Source organism: Schistocerca piceifrons, chromosome 6 (genome assembly GCF_021461385.2).
Source record: "Schistocerca piceifrons isolate TAMUIC-IGC-003096 chromosome 6, iqSchPice1.1, whole genome shotgun sequence".
Lineage (NCBI taxonomy): Eukaryota > Metazoa > Arthropoda > Insecta > Orthoptera > Acrididae > Schistocerca > Schistocerca piceifrons.
The window spans coordinates 542,729,212-542,755,418 of NC_060143.1; the positions used below are offsets into that span (position 1 = coordinate 542,729,212).

General features: G+C 39.4%; 1 protein-coding gene across 1 annotated transcript in view; it reads left to right on the forward strand.

Annotated features, from left to right (window-relative positions):
• The window catches only part of LOC124802803 (medium-chain acyl-CoA ligase ACSF2, mitochondrial-like), a 223,243-nt gene that overhangs the window by 160,858 nt on the left and 36,178 nt on the right, over positions 1-26,207 (forward strand). Inside the window, exons 6-9 of the mRNA XM_047263807.1 lie at positions 12,471-12,566; positions 12,707-12,855; positions 23,053-23,224; positions 23,830-23,937. Coding sequence (XP_047119763.1) covers positions 12,471-12,566; positions 12,707-12,855; positions 23,053-23,224; positions 23,830-23,937 — 525 coding nt within the window. The remainder of the gene's footprint in view (positions 1-12,470; positions 12,567-12,706; positions 12,856-23,052; positions 23,225-23,829; positions 23,938-26,207) is intronic.

The window sequence follows — 26,207 nt, forward strand, 5'->3', positions numbered from 1 at the left end:
CAGGCAGTGCCTGAGTGTCACCCATCGAACTGGTATTTGAAAAAGGTGATTCTGTGAGACTGTATGGGGACTATTGGATGCTCAATTCTCATACAGTTCATGATAGCAACCCCATGCTGAACATTCAAGATTTCTCACTTCTGCTTACAGGAGCTGTGATCTGTAGTGTAATTGACTGCTGAAAAGTTATTATCGGATTTCCATGTGACCCAGGTGATATCAGTAAAATAGCCATCATCATACCATTCAGAATATCTGCCTTATGCCTTATGGACTGAAAATGTGGCACAGACATGGGAATGTTTCATTGATGGAATGTTATTCAAGATTGGTTGCTGCTATGCCTCTGTGGACAATATTTTAATTTTTTCAGCCAATGCAGATGACCATGAACAGCACCTCAAACTTGTTCTCTCTGCCCCCCAATGACACACTGTCACCATCAGTGATAAAAAAAATTACAGTTCTAAAACACACATTTATTTTCCTTGGCCCTAACACTCAACGCAGACGGGATCAAACCAACTCCAGACCAAGCTGAATCATCTGCTTGCTGCCTCCCCCGCAAAGAGCATTTACTGGTTTCATTACCGCATGCAGCAAACGTGCAGGCACCTCTGGCTAATGCCACAGAGGGCTCTCACATGCAAGAGGAATCGAAAAGTAGTGTGGACCGCAGAAATGCAAAACATGTTTGACCGCTGCAAAGAAGCTCTGGCAAAAATGGTGCCTGTAGCACACCCATACCAGGCATGCAGATTAAACTTACAACTGCTGCCAGTGATTCAGATATTTGTGCTGTACTCCAGCAAGAGACGGTGGGTACTACAAATCCTCTCATGTTTTTCTCTAAGAAATTAAGAAAGTCTCAAACAAAATGGTCAACATTTGACCAGAAGCTACTAGCACAATTACAAAGACATGGAGGGGTGCTGTCAACCTCAGACAGTACCACCATCTGCATTTAATTGTACATTACTCAACTGATCTCCAGCACTTGCACAGGGCTGACAACATGATGGCTGACTGCTCTCTTGGGTCACACAATCTTCCTCACGTTGGTGTATACTAGGTTGGCAGAAGAACAAGAAAAGGAACCATTGTGTCAAGCCTTGCTCATGGACACTTCATCCAATCTCATAATTCAATAATGACTAGTCCCTAGGTCAGAGGTCAGTATCCTCTGCGATGTATCCAAACACAGAATCTGCCTGACCCTGCCCAGGCCCATGCAGCAAAAAATCTTTGATCTGCTACATGACCTTGTACACGCAGGTGTCCAAATCACAACATGGTTGGTCACTTAGTGTTTTGATTGGTCCATTGTTAGACATAACTGTCACAATGGCACGAGGACATATCTCGGCTGTTAATGAAGCAAGGTAGGCCGACACGCACAGGCACCACTCAGCAGTTTCGAAATATGACTTCTGCCATATATACCTAGACCTTGTGGGTCTACCAGAATCAGAGGGCTACATATAAGTCCTATCCTTGATCAACAGAGATTCAAGCTGGATAGAAGCTACCCCGATAACAGACATCACAACAGAACTCCTGCTAAGGCTTTTAACACATCCTGAATATTGCGTTTTGGTTGTCACACTATCACCACAGATGAGAAACAGCAATTCAAATCAGCACTCTTCACAACCATTTGTAACTTTGTGGCATCACGTGCCATTGCAGCACAGCACGGTGGCCTACTAGAGAGATTGCACCGCACGATGAAGACAGCTTTGATGTGCCACACGAAACATGGACTGAAGCTCTCCCGGGCATCCTCCTCAATATCTGCATAGTGTGTTAAGGTGAGCTCGAAGCCTCACTCACAGAGATACATTAATACTGCCAGCTGAATTTGTGTGGCTTACACCCACTCATGACCCATCAGGCCTTCCCCTGATGATGCATCATGTCAAGTACTATATTCACAATTTACTGGTACCTCCTCCGTCCATACACACAGTCCCCAAAATTGTTCTTACATAAGAGACCCATGAATTACACACATAATGCTCTGTGATGATGCTGTATGAATGGCATTACAACCACTCTACAACGGTCCATTCCAAGTGATCAGACAGGGACCTGCACTTTTGACATTTTTGTCAATGGAATTACCACAACAATCTCAATCACCGTACTAAAAGCAGTGTGGATACTTATTACTGATGACTACATGAATTGCCTACAGGATCATGATGACTCGAAAATCTCTCATATGAGTGGATTGTGTCCTGTCCACTCAGTGGCAATCACAGTCGACTTGCGAGACTTTCATCCAGATGAAATCATGGTCAAGCTAGTTAATAGTTATATGTGCATAGAAGCAAAACATGCAGCTCTACAAATCACAAGCAAGGTGATCACTACCAGCATAGTTTGGACCTTCCATCAGCTGATGATGGTGGACTTCATAGTGGTGTCATCACAACTCTTGTTCATGAGTGAACTAGTGATCGGTATGTCCGTTAACACCACGACCAGCTCGTCTACCCTGAATACGCACCCCAGTCACACCTTCATAACTGACATTTCGATGCAACGTTCAACAGTGAAAGAACTAGTGCCAACCACTCCCACCTCCTGTTGCAGTTTGCCACTTTGCCTTCTTCTTCAGTTTTCACCATACCAGATGTTCATCATCTCTGCTCTACAGCAAGTGCCACTGAATAACACCTCACATGCCTCACAGATGAAGGTTTTTCACCACCCCTCCAGTGCTGCACAATACCAAGAGGGGGGAGGGGGGAGGGCTATTTGGGGTTATCGAGATATGGAGACAAAGAGAATTGCTGACCAGTGCAGTGGAGTGGAGTATCTGTACCTGGGACACCAGTTCACACTGAGCGATGTTATACGGTGGATGCCTCCTGTGTGTTGTCTGAAGTTTAATAAAGATTTATTTAGACATATCGGTATTTGTGTTTTACCTACATGTCACCTACTACCATATAGAAGTGTACTTCCACAAGATTATATCTACAAACCTTCCTCATGAACTGGTCCATATATTAGTAAAGATTGTTATCTAAGTCCCTGCAGTACTTCCTGAGATTAGCCTTCAATTTCAGACAGAAATACTCAGCAGGGGGCTATAAATCATCACAGTTCAGCCATTTTGCGTGAAATATTTATAAGTTACTAGTGACCTGCCCCAGTTTAATAAGGACAACACTAAGTACCTATGGCCAAACTACAATATGTAGTACTATACAAAAACCTTCCTAATTGATCAGTCTGTCTATTAGTGACAACCGTATCAAAATCCGTACAGTACTCCCTGGGATTAGCCTTCACATACAGACAGAAAAGTGCAGCAGGGAACTTTAATTTACAGTAGGTATAGATTCTGGTCAAGTTTTGCTGCTCTCTGGAGTTGCGGTGGCTGTTACTTTAATGCTTTTTCTGCCTGCTCTCTATGTGATGACCACTGCCATGAGATGTCACTCAATATGGCAATTAAATACGAGACAGATAACAAAACATATATTACATGGTCATCATTACTGTAAGTAATGAATTATGTACACAAGCCTTCTGTGTGAATCAGTCTGTCTATTAGTAAAAACTGTGTCAGTATCCCAAAGGTAATTCCTTAAATTAGCCTTCAAATAAAAACATAAAAATGCAGCTGGGGTCTTTAACTTAGCAATATGCATAGAAAATTGTTCATCTGCAATTCAATTACAGCCAGCTGGTGTGTTGGAATGAGACTGCTCGTATTGCTATGGCAAATGGTGGAGTAGCTCAGTATATCACATGACCGGTTGAGTTTAAGTCACACCTGCTACCAGCCATTGGCATGGACACTGAACTGGGTGAACAGGATAGTAGCGTTGGCTATGTGGGTCATCGCGCAGTAAATTACTTGTCCATTCAACACTGGACAGCAACAAAAACCAATGGGCAAACAAATGATGTATAACTACCACATCACTCTGGGATACAGAAACCTCTGTTCCCCATTAGAGATTCTGCTCACCACACTAAACAGGGCACATAAATTGGACCCTTAAGCAGAAAGAAAGGCTATGTGAACTGATGAACAAAGGACTTTTCTCCATGTAGAACGCGCTGCTGGCATCGTGTTGTCAAGCACCCTGCAGCCACATTGCCCAGTCTTTTGCGTGTGTGTGTGTGTGTGTGTGTGTGTGTGTATGTGTGTGTGCAGCCACATTGCCCAGTCTTGTGTGTGTGTGTGTGTGTGTGTGTGTGTGTGTGTGTGTGTGTGTGTGTGGGAGGGAGGGAGGGAGGGCGGAGGAATTAATAATACTGTTTACGATTATACGCACATGATTTGGCAACAATTTAAAGCTGTGACAAGAATAGACCATTGACATGCAGTTGTGTTTATTTTAGAACACTTGAATACTTTTATCATCATTCTAATTTTCTTCTTCTTCTTCTTCTTCTTCTTCTTCAGTAGCGCTACAGCCCTTGGTGAGCCTTGGCTTCTTCAACGATCTTCCTCCACACTTCTCGGTTATTTGCTGCTTTTTTTTCACCCCCAGACTCCCATACTGGTGAGATCCATTATTACATCGTCGATCCATCTTCTTCTAGGTCTCCCTTTTTGCCTAGCTGAATGGATCACACCTTTCATCATTTTCTCTGGAATTCTGTCCTCTGCCATTCTCTCCAAGTTTCCTAGCCATCATATTCGCTGTGATTTCACAAATTTTACTGTCTCCCTACCTTGTATTAACTCTTGTAATTTGGCATTGTAGTATATTCTCCAGTCTTCTTCCTCCCTTATTGGCCCATCATTCTAATTTACGTATCATAAATTGGCACAAGAGTATTTTCTCACATGTTCTCTTTCACTCAAATGTGGTGTGCATTATTGTGAACTAATGCCACAATATTGCCAGCAGAGATCATTTGGTTTACATTTCTTGACAACAAAGCTTAAATTGTATTTTGATATTCCCTTGCATCAGACAAGAGCTGGACAACCATAATGCTGTCGAACTGATTCGTGATATCCTATGTCACATAGTGCTGCTTTTGGAATCCTATATTTCCTTCCATTCCCTGATTTTAAGTTCAGTCATAATGTGACTTTACAGAGTGTTTGTCATCTATGTTGCAACACATGTTTTAATATTAAATTCATTCATATATTCCATTGTGGTCATTGGTAAGCGCAACATACATCGAAATTTCCTAATCAGTGTGTCACAATGTTTTTGTACCATAGCCTAATGGACTGTGTCACAACATTTTGTTCTGTCCATAGGTTGGTTATAAGGTGAGGGCTAATTCCTAATAAGAGTGCTGAAACATGTGATACATAGTGCAGAGATGTAAAATCCAACATATTCCTCTTGTCCTTTACTTCATGGAATAGGCTTACAGCCTGTGTCATCTTCACTGAAGCCATCTGTTCCTCATTTGTCTTACATCTTTCTTTTCTGTAGGTTTATAGTTGATCACTTGTTTGATCTGTCCTCCTCCTTTCTGTTGATATGTTATTTCCATTTTATGCATCTTTGCTTTTCTTTTTTTTATTGCACATATTAGGTTCTTCTTTTATAATATTGTATTATTTGTGAACTCTGACAGTACGAACTTCAACATTCCTTAAAAGTTTCATTTCAGCTGGCTGTGTTCTTTTGTCTTTCTTAGTTAATGTCCAGAATTCACTTCCATGTATTAGAACAGGATTGGCCATTACTTCATAAAATTTTAGCTTTGTATCCTTCCTTATCTTGTCACCCAGTGTTCTGTGTATTGTGTCTCTTATCACTTGAACTTATTTAATTTATTAGTGACATCATTTTCATATTCATAGCTAATATCTCAGCCTAACAGTTGAATATGTGACACCTGTTGTATTGATTGTTCATCTAGTACTATTTTTTGAATGTACTGGAAATTTTCCTTTGAAAGCCAGTGATTTAGTTTTTAATTGAAATTTTTAGTTTCTGACTATGTATTTTAAACTGAAGGTCATTCTTTGTCTTCTGTATTATTATTTGATCATTGAACAAGATCAGTGTTTTTATGTGCATGTGTGTCCTGCTATTAATCTAACACCTTGTTTAGTTCCTGTTTCCACTGTCTATTACTGCCATATAAGTACGTATGGAATATAGTAGGTGAAAGGCCACACCCTCCTCTGATAATATGTGTGGCAAGAGTGAAACAGTCCATCAGGTCTTTATATTAATAAAAGGTATTCTGTGAGGTGGTGGTAGTAAGCTGGAAAAATAAAGCTGCTTTTTGGTGCTTAAGGTTCAGTTTAAAACTTGATCTACATCAAGAGTAAATGAAGCCCTCAGCCACTAGCTCTTGATAATGCTTGCAAATGCCAACAATAAAAATTCAGCCGAAGCATGTAGTACTGACTCCGCTGGTGTTGTCTTTGCTTCTCTTGTACGTATCTGGAGTACTGTTATGACAAGCTGTCAAATCTTCATTCTTCTAATTCAAAACAATCCAGAATTAACACTCAGACAAACATTACCTCATTTAAATTAAGATTTGAGTTGCTCAGCATTGATACATGAAGTACTGGTCTGGGTGCTCTTTCTGTCACATGCTTTTCTGGTAAAAACCCCGAGCTGCAGCAAGGCAGTATATGGCAGAAAGGGACTCCAACTCTTGGGCCCATTTTTGCTCATGACCCGATCCGGCACTATGTGTTGTGTTGCTGTTGTTGACATCTGTTGAAGCAGATGGGTGGCCTTCCATTCATATTTTTCCCTTGTGTTTCTCATACATATTTATGAGGTGTGATCAGAAAGTAATTGGAATTTTTTAATTTCACAGGCTTTATACATTCAATTTTCAATTTATTTCATTTCATTTATTTTTTATCTTGTTAGTACATACATCCCTGAGGTATGTTTGCATTTTCAGCAGTTTTGATGATTTAGTTTATTGTTGAAAGTCAGAAGGTTATATGTGTTTCGAGTGCTTGTCGAATTTTTACTTTCGAAGAAATAGATCAAAGACTTTGCATAAAGTTTTGCTTGAAAAACAGAACAAAGTGCAGCACTGCATTTGAAATGTGACCGTGGTTTTGGCAAATCTACTACAAGTAAGACAAGAGTTTACTAGTGGAATAAACATTTCAAAGAGGATTGAGAAAATGTTGAAGATGACGACTGCCCTGGGTGCCATAGCACATAAATTTCTGACGAAAATGTGGAAGAAGTAATGAGAAGGGTTCTGCAAGAATCACCATCAGAGAGGTTGCTCATGATGTTGGCATATCCTATGGCTCATACCAAGCAATTTTTTTAGATGTTTTTGGCAGGAAACGTGTAGCAGCACAGTTTGCTCTGAAATTGTTGAATTTTGACCAAAAACAACAGCTTGTAGGCATTGCTCATGAATTGCTGAATGAAGTCAGCAGCTATCCAGAACTTCTAAAGCAGGTTATAAAATGTGACAAAACATGATATGGGTATGATGTTGAAACCAAGGCCCAGTTGGAAACTGGAAACTGCCTGAAGAGACAAGACTGAAAAAAATTCGACAAGTTTGATCACATGTGAAGTTTCTCATCACTGTTTTATTTTATTACAATGGGATAGTGCATCTTGTAGTCATACGGTCAATAAGGAGTACTACCTGAAAGTTATGCACCATTTGCATGAAACAATCTGAAAAAAAAGACCAGAACTGTGACAAAACCACTCATGGAAATTGAACTATGTCACAGCTTGGTAATGAATTTTGGAAAAAAAAGACAGGATTTGCTAGTCATGGCCCCCTTGACTACTTTCTATTCCTGAGGCTGAAGAGAACTGTGAAAGAATGTTGTTTTGCCACCATTGATGAGATAAAAACAGAATTGCTGAAGGAGCTGAACACCATAACAGCAAGTGAGTTCCAGAAGTACTTCAAAAATTGGAAAAAGCACTGGCACAAGTATATTTTATCTGAGGGGAATTAATAAATGAAAAGCACTAGTTTTCTTTTGTTCTATGGTATTAATTTATTGTGTTAACCAGTTTTCAGCTTACAAGGTCATCATCAGACATTTGATGATGATCTTGTAAGCTGAAAACTGGTTAACACAATAAATTAATACTGAAGACCAAAAGCAAACTAGTGCTTTTCATTTATTATAATGTTGTTCCATCAAAAACTGATGAAAGATTCAGTTAACACGAGGGGGCAAAGTTGATGTTGATGAATAAATAAAGATTATTTAAGAAAAACAAAAATTCCCATTACTTTTTGATCACACCTCCTGTATTACCCACTTCCACTATAGCTTACAACTATTTTTCCACAAATTTTGAAGCGCCATTTTACATTGTTGAATATTTTTCATATTTCAACAGCCCTTTGAATGTTTCTTGATTTCTTCTGTGCTTTCCAACTTATTTGATTGCAGTTCTTTCAAAGCTTTGTTAAACTTTGATCTAATACTGGAACCCCTTATGTCTTCCATATCTTTCCTTATTTATTCTTCTATCATGTCATCAGACAGTTGCCACTACCTGTAGCACCCTTCAATGTACTCTTTCCATCAGTCTCCTCTCTCTCCCCTGTGGTAAATGGTGGAATTCCTTTTGCACTCTTAATGTTGACACCTTTACTTTTAATTTCAGCAATTCTTTGTTTTCAACTTCCTGTATGCTAAATCAGTCCTCCTGATGACATTTATTTTGTGATTCTTTGCATTAGTTTTGCAGCCATTTCATCTTGGCATCCCTGCACTTCCTACCTGCTTCATTTTTAAAGGACATATATTGCTGTATTCCTGTTGTTTTTTTTCTGAGTATTTTAGTACTTCTTCCTTTCACTGATCAGCTGAAGCATTTCTTCTGGTGCCATAGATTTCTTCACAGTTAGCTTCCTTGTTCCTGCATTTGTTTGTCCAGCTTCCGTGAGTCCTCGTTTTATACATGTCCGTTCCTCTTGAACTGAACTATGTATTGTGGTATTCATTAATGCAGTATCTACAGCCTTAGAGAACTACAAATGAACTCATCATTCCTCAGTACATCAGCATCCCACTTCTTTGCACATCAGTCCTTCTGGACAATTCTCTTCAATTTCAGTCTACTATTCATCATTACTGATGAATTTATATCTGCTCGTGGGTACATCTTACAATCCAGTATCTGATTTCTGAAATTCTGTCTGACCATGATGTAATCCAATTGGAATCTTCCTGGGTCTCCAGATCTTCCCAGGTCTCCAGGCCTTTTCAAGTATACCTACTTGAACAGTGTATTCAACAATAGCTGAAATTTCGTGCAGAAATCAATTAGTCTGCCTCCTCTTTCATTCCTACTGCTGATTACATGTTCTCCTTTAACTGTGTCATTCATTCCTTCCCCTACTACTGCTTCCAAAGCCCCATAATTATTACATTATCATCTCCTTTTACATACTAAATTAGTTACTGAGTATCCTTGTATACTTTATCTACCTCTTCATCTCTTGCTTGTGATGTCAACATGTATACTTCAACTGTTGTTTTTGGTGCTGGTTTGCTCTCAGTTCTGATCAGGATAATCCTACCAGTGAAATGCTGAAAATAACACACTCACTGTGCTACCTTCCAAGTCATGAGCAATCCTACACCCATTACACCATTTTGTGCTGCTGTAGATATTACTCTGTATTTATCTGTCCAGAAATCCCTATCTTCTTTCCATTTCACTTTTCTGAGCCACACACACTGTATCTAGAATCAGACTTCACATTTCACTGTTCAGAGTTTCTAACTTCCCTACCACATGAAGACTACTGACATTCCATGATCTGATTCATAGAATGTTATCCTTTTATTGACTATTAAATCATCTTGTCATGGTAATCTCTCCCTGTGCTATCCACTTTTATAGATCTGAATGGTGAACTAATCTGGCATTTTTTGACATGGGAGACGTAATCATGAACTTTCCAATTACAGACCACATGTGCTGTGGATACACAAGACTTGTCTTTAATCCATAGATTTCCACAGTCTACTGCATCCTCATGCCATTGATCATTGCTGATTCTTCCACCTTGCTGGGACAGCTTCCCATCCAAATGGCAGGAGGGTGCCCCGAAACTCTGTCCACTTGTCTGCCACATTTCATTAGGCTGTTGGCAGAATGAGTGTGACCCCATTTAGCAAAAGAATCTGGTTGCCATTGCTGATGATTTTTATTCAAGATTTAAGCAATTGCTGCGCCCAAACCCGCAGGCCCCATAGTGTTTCGTTTACTTGTCAAAGGTTCTGTCTCTGACCGCAGTGGCATGAAATCTATATGCAAGGAGTGTTAGTGATCTAACATGGATGTGTTGTTTTCCTTAAATATTATTCCCGTTTGTGTAAAGCATGAAATGGAAACACTTAGATAGGCTAGTAGTATCTAGATGTGTGCAGGTAACCACATGAAAACCACCTATCAGAACCACCTCTAACTGATGTGGGGTTTTATCAAGTCCGTACTTGCTACCATGATTTGACAGTCTTAGCACATTGTTGCTTAGTCCTGCAATTTTTCTTGTCAGAAATGGTCACAAGACTTGTAACTATTTACTTGTCTAAATGGTGTTTTTTTCTCTGTACAGTAAAGGAACTAACAAAAGTTAACTGTGATGAGTAATTTAGTATCTTCACTAATGTTCATTATATTTGTTAGATAATGGCTCAAAAATCAAAATTCTTGTCTTGTAGTTGTGATTATATCAGTTAAATAAAATATTGTGGGGTCTTAGCTGGGCTTGTGTAAGGAAATGTCGAATACATGTTGCTGAATAGGGGCCCCACAGTTGACCAGTGCTCCAGGTCATGGGTGACCTCAAAGCAGCCTTGCTGATGAGTGCTGGCACACATTGGTATATGTCAACAACAGCCTAGAGATACATGTGAGGCTACTCAGAAAGTGGTGTAGGTATTGTATGAGGGATGTTTAGATGGTGTGAAGATGTGAAATGAGGCCTCTGGTATGTCTTGTCAATGTCTCTGACAGTGCGAGTAATTTGGGAACCCACTGTAGAATCATTTGCACTGCTCGTAAGTTAAGTCCATGATTTTGTCTTGTCACCATAGTACATTGGTTAGGAAATATTTGGTGTTAGTGAAGTATTTGACTTCCCTTGTGATACTTGTAGCCATAACCCCACAACGTGGAGACTACAAAAGTTGGTCTGTTGCAATACCTGCACCTGTTCCCTGCAAATATATTTTCTAAACAATATCATGCATCAGGAAATACATTGATCAGTATGCCACAATCAGCTCTATACACAAACAGAACAGCCTGCACCTAGAAAGAAAACACAAGGTTAGAACACAAAACACTATGGTATAATAATATATAATAAATTACATAAAGACACTAAAGAATCATCAGAAATGGACACCTCTAAAAAAAATATGTTAAACCATTTCTCCACAAAAAAATTACTATACAATTAAAGATTATTTAAATGAAATGTAAAGTAAGTTGCAATTACCACTAATGTGCAAAATGTATGTAGGCCCACTGAGAATTACTTTTAGTTTAATGGGAAGCTGTATATTAGCATAACTAGAATATTGTGTCACAGCTTTATATCCTTGAATATCTTATCTCCTACCTTCCAAACTTTATAGAAGTTCTCTTGCATAATTGTGGAAATGGCACTCCTGGAGGAAAGGATATTGCAGAGACATGGCTTAGCCACAACCTAGGGGACTGTTTCTTCCAGGAGTGCTAATCCTGGAAGTTATGCAAGATGTGTAAAGTTTGGAAGGTTGAAGACGAGGTACTGGCAGAAGTAAATCTGTGAGGATGGGTCCTGAGTTGTGCTTGGGTAGCTCAGATAGCACAGTACTTGCCCACAAAAGGCAAAGGTACTGGGTTTGAGTTCCAGTCTGGCACACAGTTTTAATTTACCAGGAAGTTTCATTTCAGCACACACTCTGCTGCAGAGTGAAAAATTTATTCTGGGAACAGGTTCCTGTACATGAGAATTTTAGAGAAACCACACATTCGTCTGCTAAAATGTTTAGATTTACTGCATTTTACAAATTATTGGGACTTATAAATCACGGAGTTTGTAGCTAAATTTTCCCACCTCTTTACATTTGCTCATGTCTTATGAAATTAAATTTATGAGTACTCATTTAAAGAAAGAAACAATTACCACTATGACTATGTAACAGTCTTGCACATATACTTGTTAGCATTCATTTGAGCAAATGGAAACATTACAGTACATTTATTCACTGATGAAATTTATTGTCAAGAATCCGTTTGAGTTTGAAAGTAGTAGTTATTCATAAACACAGTACCAGCCAGAGGAATGTCTGACAAACTTCAAAACAGGTAGTGTTTTTATCTCTGATTAAAACTGTCTAACATTGACAACTCTTGCCCCACAGAGTGATTCTTGAATAGAAGTAGATATTCATTAAAAAGTGCTGAATTAAAATACTGCAGTAATAATGATAAATAAATCTGATACTTTTCTAGTTTTGCTACCTTCAGTTCCAATGATAATGTTTTTCTCAACAGGGCACAACTGGAAAGCCAAAGGCTGCTGTCCTGACCCACCACAACATTGTGAACAACTCTTTCTGTGTCGGGAAACGTCTGCAGTTCAATGAGAAGGTACTGGTCCTTTAAACAGGGAAATGCTGTTATACTTTCGTCAGTTACATCGCATTTCCCCAACTTACACACTAATTAACTAGGTTCTCAAACTTTTGTTGCTTCTGGCAGTCTGTACACACAGAGATTTGCCTTTTCAGCAACATCGCATCTGCCTACAAGTGCCTCTCTTCCACTGCTATGGATTCTGCAATGGGCTCCTTGCTGCACTGCATTATGGGTCAACACTTGTTCTGCCTTCAGTGTCCTATAGTGCAAGGGCATCTTTGGAAGCCATTGAAAAGGAGCGGTAGGTATCAATAGGTGTCAACATCAGTGTCTTTTTATATTGCCATGTCTCTTTCTCAGAGGCCTTCACATGGTCAGCTTATGAAGAAGCTGCTCCAAATATTACATCCACAAACAGATCTTCCCAAGACAAGAATCCTAAGAATATCATGCATTCAAAGACACTATCATTATTCAGTTTTTGCCTAGATAAATTGCAACTTAGTCTTGTTAAATGGCATGTACTCTCTCATCAAAATAGCGTTACTTTGTCTTCCCATTTTTCTTAAATAGGAATAACATAATAATAGCTGTTTGCCTATAATATCTCACTGAAAGAGAGAAATTCAGTGGCATATTACACCTTGAAACCTGGTAAACAGCTTTTGGGAAATTAGAGATCTTATTCATAACATTTATCTGTTTTTAATATCAGATTGAGTGCTCTCTCATGCAGAAGTTTGTGATATCTGGTGGAAATGATGCAAATGACTGAGGGGCCACTCCAGCTAAAAGTGGCTTATAATGAGCTTGATCTGGTAGAGAAATAGGTGGTGAAGAGAACAAACACTAGAAGATAGCTGGGTGAGTGTCTTCATACCCACATAATAGTAGCAAGCTGTTCACATATCTCTACTGCTGAATTACGTAAAAACCAGTTGCTTGGTTTTCAGTGATTGCCACATCAGAAATCACACTACACTGCCTCTAATGTCCAGCTACTCCAGCCATAGCTGGTTGTTACGTACCCAATAATGCAAACCTAGAACTTTCAGAAATTACATTTTACCTAGAAAAATTGGGGAAATCTCAGGGAATTTCAGGAATTTCATAAAATCTCAGGGAATTCCATGTTTTAACTTAGCAGTGAAATTCAGTTTTAATTTATTTTTATAACTCAGAAATTTAAAAATATTTAATATTTCAAAGTGAGTTAATTATATGAATATTATTTCATACGAATTATTGACATTTAAAAACTGTGGTTAAACTACTGATTATAGCTACTATATCTCAGCTGAAAAGAAAAGCAAAGTCATTATTGTGGTTCCCCCTCCCCCTCCCCCCTCTTCCTCCTGCTAGCCATTAATTTTCAAGGAGGTTCTAATGTCACCATCTTCTACCCATACCTGGAATTCTGAAGGATTTTTTTTCCAAGTTTCAGCAGCCATGCTGGTACCAATCATGTTGATTTGTTAAGTGGTCTGTTACACCATTATCAGTGTAACTTTCATCACAACTCATTGAATTTACATCTGCAGAAAAATGGTTGCATCCCACCAGTAAAACTTGTTTTCAGTTTTTGAAGTATGTATGTGACTACAACTTCCTGAATGTTTTACTGATGTTACACTATTTGAAAGCAGTATTGGTTAAAAACAGTCTTGGATGCAATTTTATTTTTTTGTTTTTCAATGACAGATTTCGCCTTATTTAGGCATCTTCAGGTTATCTTTTCTAGATGGACGCGAGAGGCACCAAGATCTGCATAATGCGCTCCCATTCACAGGAGTGAGTAACAGAGTAAGATGGGGGCTCAGGTGGTATGCTTAATGCATTATGCTTACTACCTGAGCCCCCATCTTACTCTGTTACTCTTGAATGGGAACGCGTTATGCAGATCTTGGTGCCTCTCGCGTCCATCTAGAAAAGATAACCTGAAGATGCCTAAATAAGGTGAAACGCATCGTTGAAAAATAAAAAAACTTAAATTGCAACCAAGACTATTTTTAACCAGTACTGTTAAGCACTGGTTTGCTGTATGCCACACATGGATTGGAAGAATTACTATTTGAAAGCATAGAACAATCTTCACTTTTCTGTGAATACATTCATTTGATCAATGCCCATTTTTCTGACATTTAAAACAGACCAACCCTGTTTCACTCTGTTTTGATAAGTGACCTACTTTACCATACGAAAAGCATTTTTTATCTTCATTCCTTTTGTAATGAGACATCATTTTTAATGCATCTGCTTTGTATGAATTTTTTGTGCCTTTATTGCTGTTAATCTTCATTCTAGACATGATTTCTGTAGCAGTACTTAAGTCACCACAATCTGCTGTGTACAGCTTGTAATTTAAACATTATTTTTGTATTTTATTCCATGTCTTCTCTCCAGTAGGTAAATCATTACATGTAATATAAATGCAATTGAACTCTTTGGGCAAAGTTTGTGAACATCATTCATACAGGCCACCATCATTGATTGGATTGTCTAACAATGACGGTTTAGTTTGTACTTCATCAAATTTGGCTAAATGGCCTTGTATACCATAAGATGCTTCCCACACAATGTTACGAAATTTGTGTCTAAGTAGATCAATGTTTTTGGTTGAGTGACCATCATAAATTTTATATAGCTTAACCCAAATCTCTTTAGCAGTTTTGCTTTCCCAATATGAGGTAAAGACTTAGTGTCAAGCGATAGAATTAGCCATTTCCTTGCCTTTTAGTCCTGGTCCATTTTGCAAGATTGGCTTAGTAAGTTTGCTCACTTTCTTTTGGCTTAATCAGCTCAACATTTACAATGTCAAATATTTCATTGCACACTAAAACAGTTCCCTTTATGATTCTGAAAGTACCCCAATTTTCTTTGCCAGTGAGTTTATCAATTTGCTGTCTTTTGTTGGCCATTGTCTCATCTTTTACACTTGTTGAACATTGATTTATTGTCAAAATTATCTACAACTGTTACATTTAAAGAAAACTTTATCAACCACACTCTGCCACCATGTTACCAAGACATCAGATGCCATTTTTCGAAATGAAACATTTATTTAAAAACCATAAAAGTCTGACGATATCATCTGTGAGTTATTGCCACCACTCATTAGTCCAACTGAACCATCTCAGATCTCAACTTTATTTCTTGTATGAAGTCACTCTTCCCATTGTTTGTTGATGTTGGTATGTAGTCTGATTTGTCTGTCATTAATTTTCTTGAGTTTGCCTGTTTTATTTTTGAATATTCTTTTATAATATGTGGTCCCTTTATATCTTGCTTTATTTCCGTAATACTTGCAATGTTACTATTTTGTTCTATATTTTGTCTGGTATTTTCATGATGTTTCTGTTTTCTGAAATCATTATTAGACGTCCAAAGTACAAAATTTGATCATTCCTGTTACTGATTCAGTTTCCTTATTGACTGTTTCATTATAAGCTAGTCTCAGGAATTTTTCTTGGTAGTTTTTATGTATGCACATATTATCTAGAGTGTTGTATTTCTCATGTGTTAGCTTTTTTCCAGTTGGTTTCACATGCACATGTTTCTGGTCGTGTAGTCAGTATGCAGTTTCACTTTGCAGTGGAGTGTGCACTGATTTGAAAATTCATGGCAGAGTATTGTAACATTTTATTATTGTTTCTCTTGAAGACCTATTCTGTTGTATATATTTATACACCATATGGTGAGAGAAGGGCTCTGACAACTGGCAGTGCAGTAGCCATTATTTGATATGGAAGTGCAGTGGGCCAGTGACTAGTGGGGCGAGAAGAGGGGTGACAGGCCTTCCCCTCCTACCCTTCGCCCTGCGGCAGCCGGGGCTACAGAGCCTAACAGAGCCACACAATTCATTGCAGCATTCTTGTTGGTAGCATTCTACTGAGCAGTGTGTTCCTTGATCAGATGTTTTCTCTTATGTGCTAGCAGTGTTTGCTTCCTTACACAAACACACACAAATAGATTTTTGACATTAACAGGGTTCAGCAAAATGCATATATGTTATGTGTAAAATACCAAATGAAGACATTATCTTTATTTTTCAAGCAGGATAATGGAAGCTACATGATCATTTTCATCTGACTGAGCATCTCTCGTAGCGACGACACAGGCTTTGGTACCTTTACTGCTGCCTTCCTTATCATCTGATAAAGAAATTACAATATTTTGTATGGACTATACCCTTAGACTTTCTTCTGTATTTGACCTTGTACTCTCTTTCCACATGTGGTTTGGCATGTTCTTCCAAATTTGTGATGTTATTTGTGTGACAGCATCATTTACCAGCAGCCCCCCCCCCCCCCCCACCTCTCTCTTGCAACATAAATGTTTTATTTCGCACTGTGACATCTGCTTTTAGATAAGCCCGGACAGGTTTGATGGCAGTTGTACGGTGCAAGACGTGTAACTTTATGGCCACGGTTCTCTGTTAATGTATCAAGTACATACTGCATCTTCTGAGGCTTGTACCATTTCATTAATTCCAGGTGTTCCACTTTTTGCACATTTTGTTCAAAGCCTGTTTTATTATCTCCCAACCAGCTAACTATTTTGTCTCTCCTAGCAGCAGCTGTTGGTGTGTTATTTAACTGTACAGAATGGTACAGTTCGTTATCCATTACAAAAACACTACCAAAACTGACATTTGCTAGCAGATGAGTAATGAACCAGTCTTTAAATGTATCTGCATTTATTTTCCTGTGGTAATCAAAATTTTTTTTTGACTGAAACATTATCATGGCACCAGGCACAAACCTGTTCATAGAGCCAGCATGAACAATAATTAGTCGCCCTCCCTTACCTATTGGTCCATTCTTAGTTCCGTTGCACATGTCATTCTTCCATGTGATGTATCGTGTACAATGCATGTTGACCTGTGTTTTGTCAATCCATATTACATTCTGCAGATTTATTGCTAGCAGCAGGAAATGACATTTCCATGGCGCAATGTCTCCGCATTCCACTAGCATCTTTCTTCCTGAGAATTTTTCAACTGGAAGTCAATTTTCTTTAAAACAATGGAGAGACTTGTTCTGCCTGTGAACAAACCACTGTCCGACATTGCTGCCATCAACTTTATAAATGTTGCCTATTCCTTCCTGCTGTAGTATGCATGTATATGCTGCGTGATAGCACTTTTGTCATAGTTGTCTGTTTCAGTCACACGATAAAAAAGTCTTCTTGACTTTCTGAGCAATTCAGTAACAAGACTCTCAGCTGAATTGGCAGCCTATTTATTATATATGACTCTCTTCACCCATGTCAATCATTTAACTCACTGGTGTCAGAGGTCCACTATTATCCCTTTCCTTTTCAAAGTAAACATGCAGTCTACATATAAATAAGCATCCTTGAGATGTAAGCGTATCTCCATTTCCAAAAGTCCTCTTCTCTGCACTGCAGAAAGCCATTTTCCAGTCAAATGGTGAGAAACCACAGAATTAGTGGAATGCACTTGTACACACACAAACCTGAATGAAGCACGTGGTTCCAATGATGAAGAGTGTGTTGCCCACCACTGTAGCTACAGTGGGGCATTGCCATGGTAACATAAACAAAATCTCATTATCCAACTGGCTGTCATGCACAAGTGAAGCACATGAACCAAGGAAATTTAAACTGTTGGAGCTCTTCTCTTGCAGTACAGAGTGTAGGTGATTCATTGTGCTTTAATCAGTTTTTTTTTCTTATGGCACACAATTTTTGGTGCTGTGTGTTAAAAATCTCTAAAAGTTTGCTTTTTGTGGTGATATTGTTTGAGTAGTGTTTGCTTTCTGTGGTGATATCATTTTGAGTAGTGGGTCAGTTAAGATAATTACGTTAAGATTTCTGAAACATACGATGAACTGAGCTATATTTTTCTTTGAGATCATTCATTAGTGCTGTGGCACACATGCATAGGTTGTTTACTCTTAGTGGCATTTTCTAAGGTATTTGTAGCTTTTATCAAATAGAACTGTGTTTGTTATTTACATTATGTTCTGATGAATGGTGCAGATACATGGGGCATTCAGTAAGTAATGAAACACATTTCTTTCTTGGCCATTTTCAGTTGAAAAAATGCAGAATCTGTTGTGGGACATCGTGGAACATTCCTTCTTCAGCCCCTGTAGTTTCATGAAGTTCCAATAGTTGGCGACACTATAAGTAGCTTTCTGTAACGGAGGTGCATTCCAAACAGAGAGCTGTCATTGAGTTTCTTTTGACAGAAAACCAGAGCATCACAGATATTTATAGGTGCTTGCAGAATGTCTATGGAGACCCAGCAGTGAACAAAAGCATGGTGTCATTGGGTGAGGCGTCTGTCATCATTGCAACAAGCTTGCACAGACCTCTCTGATCTCTCACGTGTTGGCCAGTGGCACACAGCTGTGACTCCTGGTCATTTGAGGTGATAAATATATCAAAAATAAACACCTCGCTGCACAAATGGATGCTCCTGTTAGTAGTGCTGACACACTTGTCCACCAGTTGGGGTTCTCGCTGGGTTCCTCGGCACCTAACAGAAGAGCATAATGAGCTATGACCATCGGTGTGGAGTTGCTTGCACATTACAAGGCTGATCATGACAATTTTTTGTCAAACATCTTCAATGGTGATAAAATATGCTACACCACCTCCTCTCTGAAAAAAAAAAAAGGATTCAAAACTACGCACTTAGCCAGTGAAGTCATTGTGTTGGTGTTCTGCCATTTTGAAAGGGTTATTCTGTTTGATGTCCACCCTCATGGAGCAATGATCAACTCATTGTGCTACACTGAGGAAATTGAAGAAATGACTTCAACATGTTCATCACCTCAAAAATGCAAACAAACTTCTCCTCCATGACAATGCAAGACCTCACACAAGTCTGTGCACCATAGAGGAGCTCACAAAATTTTATTGCACTTTTCTTTCTCATCCACCCTACAGCCCGGAACTCTCATTTTCCAACTTCTATCTGTGTGGCCCAATGAAGGATGCACCTCACGGGATGCAGTATGTGGATGATTGGGCAGATTATTGATGCAGCAAGATGTCGCTTCTGACATCAGCCAGTAGAGTGTACCCAGCAGGCATGCAGGCCCTCCCAGTGAGGTGGCATAAGACTGTTGCATTGAACAGGGATTATGCTGAAAAATCAGGTTTTGTAGCTAAAAGAGTGGGAATAATGTGGTGTTTTTGAATCCAGCATAAAATCAACCTACTTTCAGAAAAAAAGTGTTGCATTACTTATCGAATGCCTATCATATGTTAGAGTAGCTACCATTAGCAACAGTCAAAGTATGCTATTTTTGAAAGAGAGGACAGAATTTTTTAATTAATATGTAGCCAGTGTGCTGATTCTTCTGGAATACCTGGAAAACATGGAATTCTCGGGAATTACTTTTTACCTGGAAAAATCAGGGGAATCTTAGGTAAAATATTTAATATTTCAAAGTATGTTAATTATATGAATATTACTCCACATGAATTGTTGATGTTTAAAAACTGCTGTTAGACTACTGCTTATGGCCAGCCAAGAGGAAATGAAAGTCATTAGTGTGAGATGTCTGCAATCCCCCCCCCTCTCCTCCTGCACCCCCCCCCCCCTCCCCCCTCTTCTTATGACACCATCTTGCTCATGATATCTGAAATTCTCAGGGAAATTTTTCAAGTTTGAGAAGCCTTCGTTTATGGACTACATCAGTATGTATGCAAACTGTTAATAGTGTTGGACTGACTTAGTCCGTAGGCTTTATTTGATGTGAATGTATGTGTTCTGACATACAGACCTAGTGACCAGAACATCTATTTCTTTTGTTCTGTTTAGTACAGACTTGTTCCTGAAATACATGATGTCAGGAATTGAGGACTTACAGATGGTGGAATCTGTATGGAATGTGTCTAAAATCTGGAATGTGTTGAAGGTTGGGGTATGTTCTTCTTTGTTAAAATGGAATTAAGGAAAAGTTAAAGGAGTGAGTAGGAATACAATCTGGGAAAGTGATGAGAGGAGTTGATTGGAGTGGAACCCATTGTTTAGTGATGTCAGGTTTATGTTGTTTTTTATTTTATTTTATTTTTTGTTGATGAGTGAGGTGTTGGTCTTAATATTTTGTGGGATTTTTAAAAAATAATTTTTATGAAGATAAAAGTCAAACAGCAAGATGTGACTTGCAGGCAACATATGTTACCCACATTGTGGCCGGGCAAAGTAGATGATAAAATATGTAGAGTTGAGGTTTGTGAGGATGTCACTGGTGGATTTATATCTGGTGCTCCTATTGAAAGATGAGGTTCAAATTCTGTTTGTGCTGGTAGTGGTATTGTGGCATATGTTGATGGTGCAGTGGCAAAAGGTGGGTGAGTTTTGTGGTTGTGAAAATGTTGGGTTGAGGAGTGCAGCAGCTGTATTAGTGACAGGATGGTTGCGAAGTAACAGGAGGGAGTAATGAATATGGGGTGATGTTAATCTGAATATAATAAAGCAATAGAGATGCAGCTGTTGCAATGGTAACTTGGGGATGGATATTATTGGCAAAAGTGTCAAGCAACATGGTGGGGAGGAGGTTTGGGTACAGCAACAGCAGATGACACAGCCAGATTTCGTATGTGGTGAAGATGGCTCACTGAAGACATAGGGTGATTAGGAAAGATGACATGACTAAAGAATGTTGGCAAAATGTAGATCAACAGGGGGAGTAGAAATCATGAAGAATGATCTTATAAGTAGCCTGTTGTATTCACTTAATGATGAATTAACCACTGAAAGTCTCAGATAAGCTGCATTTTGTCTTTGTTCCTTTGATACTGGTATTGCACAGGCTTAGTTTAACAAATGTGGATGAATAAATGTGACACAATGTACTGTTGGGAGTGATATCATGAATTACAAATTGAAACAACTCTCAGCCTGATGTTCAAAACAGGGAAATGTTCTACATATTGCATTTTATGATACTGTGATGGGTAATGTCTTTCTTTCTGATCATTGAGACTAGCAATATCAGTTATTGTAATTGATTTTTACATCTACATAGTTAATATTACTATCACATCATTTACTGTAGTGAACTTTGCGTCAGTTCATTTGGATGGATACAGTAATGATGATGTATTCAACAGTTTTGGAAACATTCAACGTTAATGGTTTAGATCACTCACCCTGCATATATATTTACAGATGACCATGTGTCCTGCCATAGTGGAAGCAAATTTATGCCTGAAATACTTCTAAAATGATTCAAACAATGGAAAATCCAGGATGGAATGTAAGAATATTGTGAAAAGGAAAGCTGATACTCACCATATAGCAGTTGCCTGAGACTGCAGTCATGTGTGTGTGTGAGTTGCATTTGTGTGAGTGTGTATGGGTCAAAAACTATATTTGTGACAGTCATTTTGTTGTGCCTATCTAAAATGATAGTTTCTTGCCTAGACTGTACAAATTTTGAGGAATGGTAGTCTTCTTATTTGGACTGCCTTTCCTCTTATGCAATACATGTCTTTTCTGCTTTATGCAAATGTCTTTTAATAAATTCAACAATATTATGAAAAGGATGGATTCCTACTCACAGTATAGAGTTCACGTTGACTCACAGACAGGCACAATGAAAAAACTGCTGTACATTTGAGCTTTGTGCTGAAAGACTTTCTTCTGAAATAGAAAACTTTAAATATGTCTGCTTGTGTCTGTATGTGTGGATGGATATGTGCGTGTGTGCGAGTGTTACCTGTCCTTTTTTCCCCCTAAGGTAAGTCTTTCTGCTCCCGGGATTGGAATGACTCCTTACCCTCTCCCTTAAAACCCACTTCCTTTCGTCTACCCCTCTCCTTCCCTCTTTCCTGATGAGGCAACAGTTTGTTGCGAAAGCTTGAATTTTGTGTGTATGTTTGTGTTTGTTTGTGTGTCTATCGACCTGCCAGCGCTTTCGTTCGGTAAGTCACCTCATCTTTGTTTTTATATATAAACTTATATACATTTACACAAGCACAACTCACACACACAAATACATGATCAATGTCTCCAACTGCTGTGGGCCGACTGGAGAGGGAGGGGTAGGAGGGTAAGGGTGGGGGAGGTGTAGTGCTGGTTGTGGGATTGTGCAGGGACATTGTGGGGACAATACAGAACCACTAGGTCAGTTGGGACGTCAGGGAGGGTGGGGACAGCAAAAGGGGGAGCAGAGAAGGAGGAAAGTGGAGGAGGGGGGAAAAGACTAGTGCATGTGTGGGCAGAGCAGAAGGCTGTGTAGTGCTGGAGTGAAGCCAGGGAAGGGGATAGGTAAGGAGAAGAGGGACTAGCAAGGATTGAGGCCATGGGGAGTTCCCATAAGTGCAGTTAAGACAAGGTGGTGTTGGTAGAAAGGATCCAGATGGCGCACACAGTGAAGCAATCATTGATAACTTGTTATCTTTGGCAACTGAAAGTTATTGTTTTTATTTTCCAGAATGTGTATTTCTGATGATATGAAGCTTTTCCAGAGTGTTTCTGTTAATTAATGGCATGTTCTCTCCTATGTGTTTTCAGATGTACAGCAGTGTATGGCACGCCCACCATGTATGTGGACCTAGTGTCACTGATTGAGTCTGGCGACGTGAGTCGTTACAGCTCACTGCAGTTTGCACTCAACAGCGGTGCCCTCATCACAGAGCAGTTGTTCCGGCAAGTGCAGGAGAAGCTCAGCCTCAATAAAGTCTGTGTGAGTACTCCCCCTCCCCATCGCCACCGCGCGTGGTGGCGCAGTGGTTAGACACTGGACTCGCATTCGGGAGGACGATGGTTCAATCCCACGTCCGACCATCCTGATTTAGGTTTTCCGTGATTTCCCTAAATCACTCCAGGCAAATGCCGGGATGGTTCCTTTGAAAGGGCACGGCCAACTTCCTTCCCCGTCCTTCCCTAATCTGATATGACCGATGACCTCGCTGTCTGGTCTTCTTCCCCAAAGAACCCCCCCTCCCCATTGCCCCCCCCCCCCCCTTGCACCCAGAAAGGGTGATATTCCCTCATGAAAATACCAACTTTGAATGTTCTATATTATTTGTTTATCTTATGTACCAGTATTCAGTTGAAAAGACCATTACCAGACAGTAACTATCAAAGATATAAGAGAACATAAGTGTATTTCTTTCAGTGCTACTTGAGTACAGCTAATTGTTCTACAAACAGGGAGTTCTGCTATCCTCTGGTACTCTCTACTTTTTTCACCAAATTTTAAAGTCATAATTCATATTGTACTGATTTTGTTGCTATCTATCCTGCTTGTCTGACTCTTAAGTGTGACTGTCTCTTTTCTCTTTGTAGTCTGTGTATGGACTGACAGAGACTAGTCCAGTGGTGTTCCAGTCATTACAGTCTGAGTCACGAGATCACATGCTCACCACTGTGGGACATGTCTCTGAACACGTTGAGGTAAGCTGGTGTTTCATGTTGTAATTAATTTTTATTCCAAGTTTATCTGCAATGTTAGTTGGAACTTGTTATCAGCTACAATATCTTTCCCAAATTAAGTAATTGTTTTGTACAGAGTGCTGAACAGCTTTTGGGTATTTGAGAAGTATTTAAGTATGCACTTTTTGTTGCAATGTTTTCTTGGTATAAGTAATCTGAGTATAGTATTAAAATTGCGCAAAATGCGTTGCTAAAATAAAGAATGAGTACAGCTGTGTAACCAAATGATGAATTTTAATCAATTTTCTGGTTTAGTACGATTAATAGGTAGTGAGTATAGTTCCTTGTTGTCAGAGGGTACCTGCATAAAAAGATCTTGTGACTTTTTTGAGTGAGCTGTACGATTTCTTTTTAAGACAAAGCTGACTCCTTAAGAAGAAATTTATTGATATTTCAGAATGGTATACCTTAAACAGAGGTGATGAAAGTCATTTGATAGCAGTATGCACACATACAAATGGCAGTTGTATCATGTACACAAGGCATAAAAGGACAGTGCATTGATGGAACAATCGTTTGAACTCGGGTGATTCATGTGAAAAGGTTTCTGATGTGATTATGACCACATGACGGGAATTAACAGACTTTGAACAAGGAATGGTAGTTGGAGCTAGATGCATGGGGCATTCCATTTCAAAAATTGTTAGGGAATTCAGTATTCCATGACCCACAGGGTCAAGAATGTGCTGAGAATACCATGTCCAGCCATTACCTCTCACTACAGACAATGCTTAACTTAATAACCGAGAGCAGCAATGCTAACTGACAAATAACACTGCATGCAATAACCACCAAAATCAGTGTGTGGCATACAATGAATGTATCCATTAGGGTAGTGTGGCGAAATTTGGCATTAGTGGGCTGTGGCAGCAGATGACCGATGCAAGTGCCTTTGCTAACAGCATGAGATCACCTGCAGTGCCTCTCCTGGGCTTGTGACCATGTTAGTTGGATCCTAAATGACTGGGGAACCATGTCAAGACCTGGACCCAAGTTGTCAACAAAGCACTGTGCAAGCTGGTTGTGGCTCCATAATAGTATGGGCTGTGTTTACATGGAATGGACTGGGTCATCCAGTCCAACTGAGCCAATTATTGACTGGAAATGGTTATTTCTGGCTACTTGGAGGTCATGTTCAACCACTCACAGATTTTATGTTCCTAAACAACCCTGGAATTTTTATGGATGACAATGCACCATGTCACCAGGGCTCAATTGTTTGTGATTGGTTTGAAGAACCTTCTGGACAATTCGAGTGAATGATTTGGCCAACCAGTTCGCCCAACACGGAACATTATCAAGAGGTCAGTTCGTGCCAAAATGCTGCACCAGCAACACTTTTCACAATTATGCATGGTTATAGAAGCAGCAGGGCTCAGTGTTTCTGCAGGGGACTTCCAGTGACTTGTGGAGTACATGCCTCATTGGGTTGCTGCACTACACCAATCAAAAGGAGGTCCAACATGATGTTAGGAGGTATCCCATGACTTTTGTCACCTTGGTATATTTAACTGATTTATGTAATAAATCTAATGAAATGAATCTAAAGCTGCTAGAAGATGGTTTGAATTTGATCAAAGCAAAGGCAGCTATTTCTGCATCCATCTCAAAAAAAGTTTAGATCAGAGACAGTTCTCCCTGTTCCAAATCTTTCCCTTGTGGAAACAAATGATGATAACATTCTTGTACATTACCAGCACTTTTTAGCACTTTACTAAAAGATTTCAGGATTTCCTTAACATCATCATTCCAGATTGGATGCTAGAACCTTCCTCAAGCCCAGAAGCCCTAGAATTATTGCTACAGCAGGAGTAAATGTAAGGAGGCTAATGATTCTGAGACCCTTCCCACTGCACCACGGTTCCTTGTGGTCTCACGTAGTCAAGACGGTCAGTCCTTCGCCACGGTCAATCCGCTTATTATTCAGAAAGGTGTTGTTGCAATTGCTGGCCCTGTGAAATCCTGCTCTCGTTTACAGAACGGCACTTTGCTTTTGGAGACTGCTTCTGATTCTCAAGCACAACAACTCCTTGCTGCCTCGCTTCTCCATGGCTACCCTGTTCGTGTCAAGGCCCGTAGAACTTTGAATTCTTCCCATGGTGTAATTTACACCAGGTTGCTCAACAGTCTAATCGAGGCCAAAATCCAGTCTTACCTCTCTGAACAGGGTGTCATTGCCGTCCATTGTGTCATGAAAAAGGTAGATTCCTCCTTTGTGCCCACCCGCACTC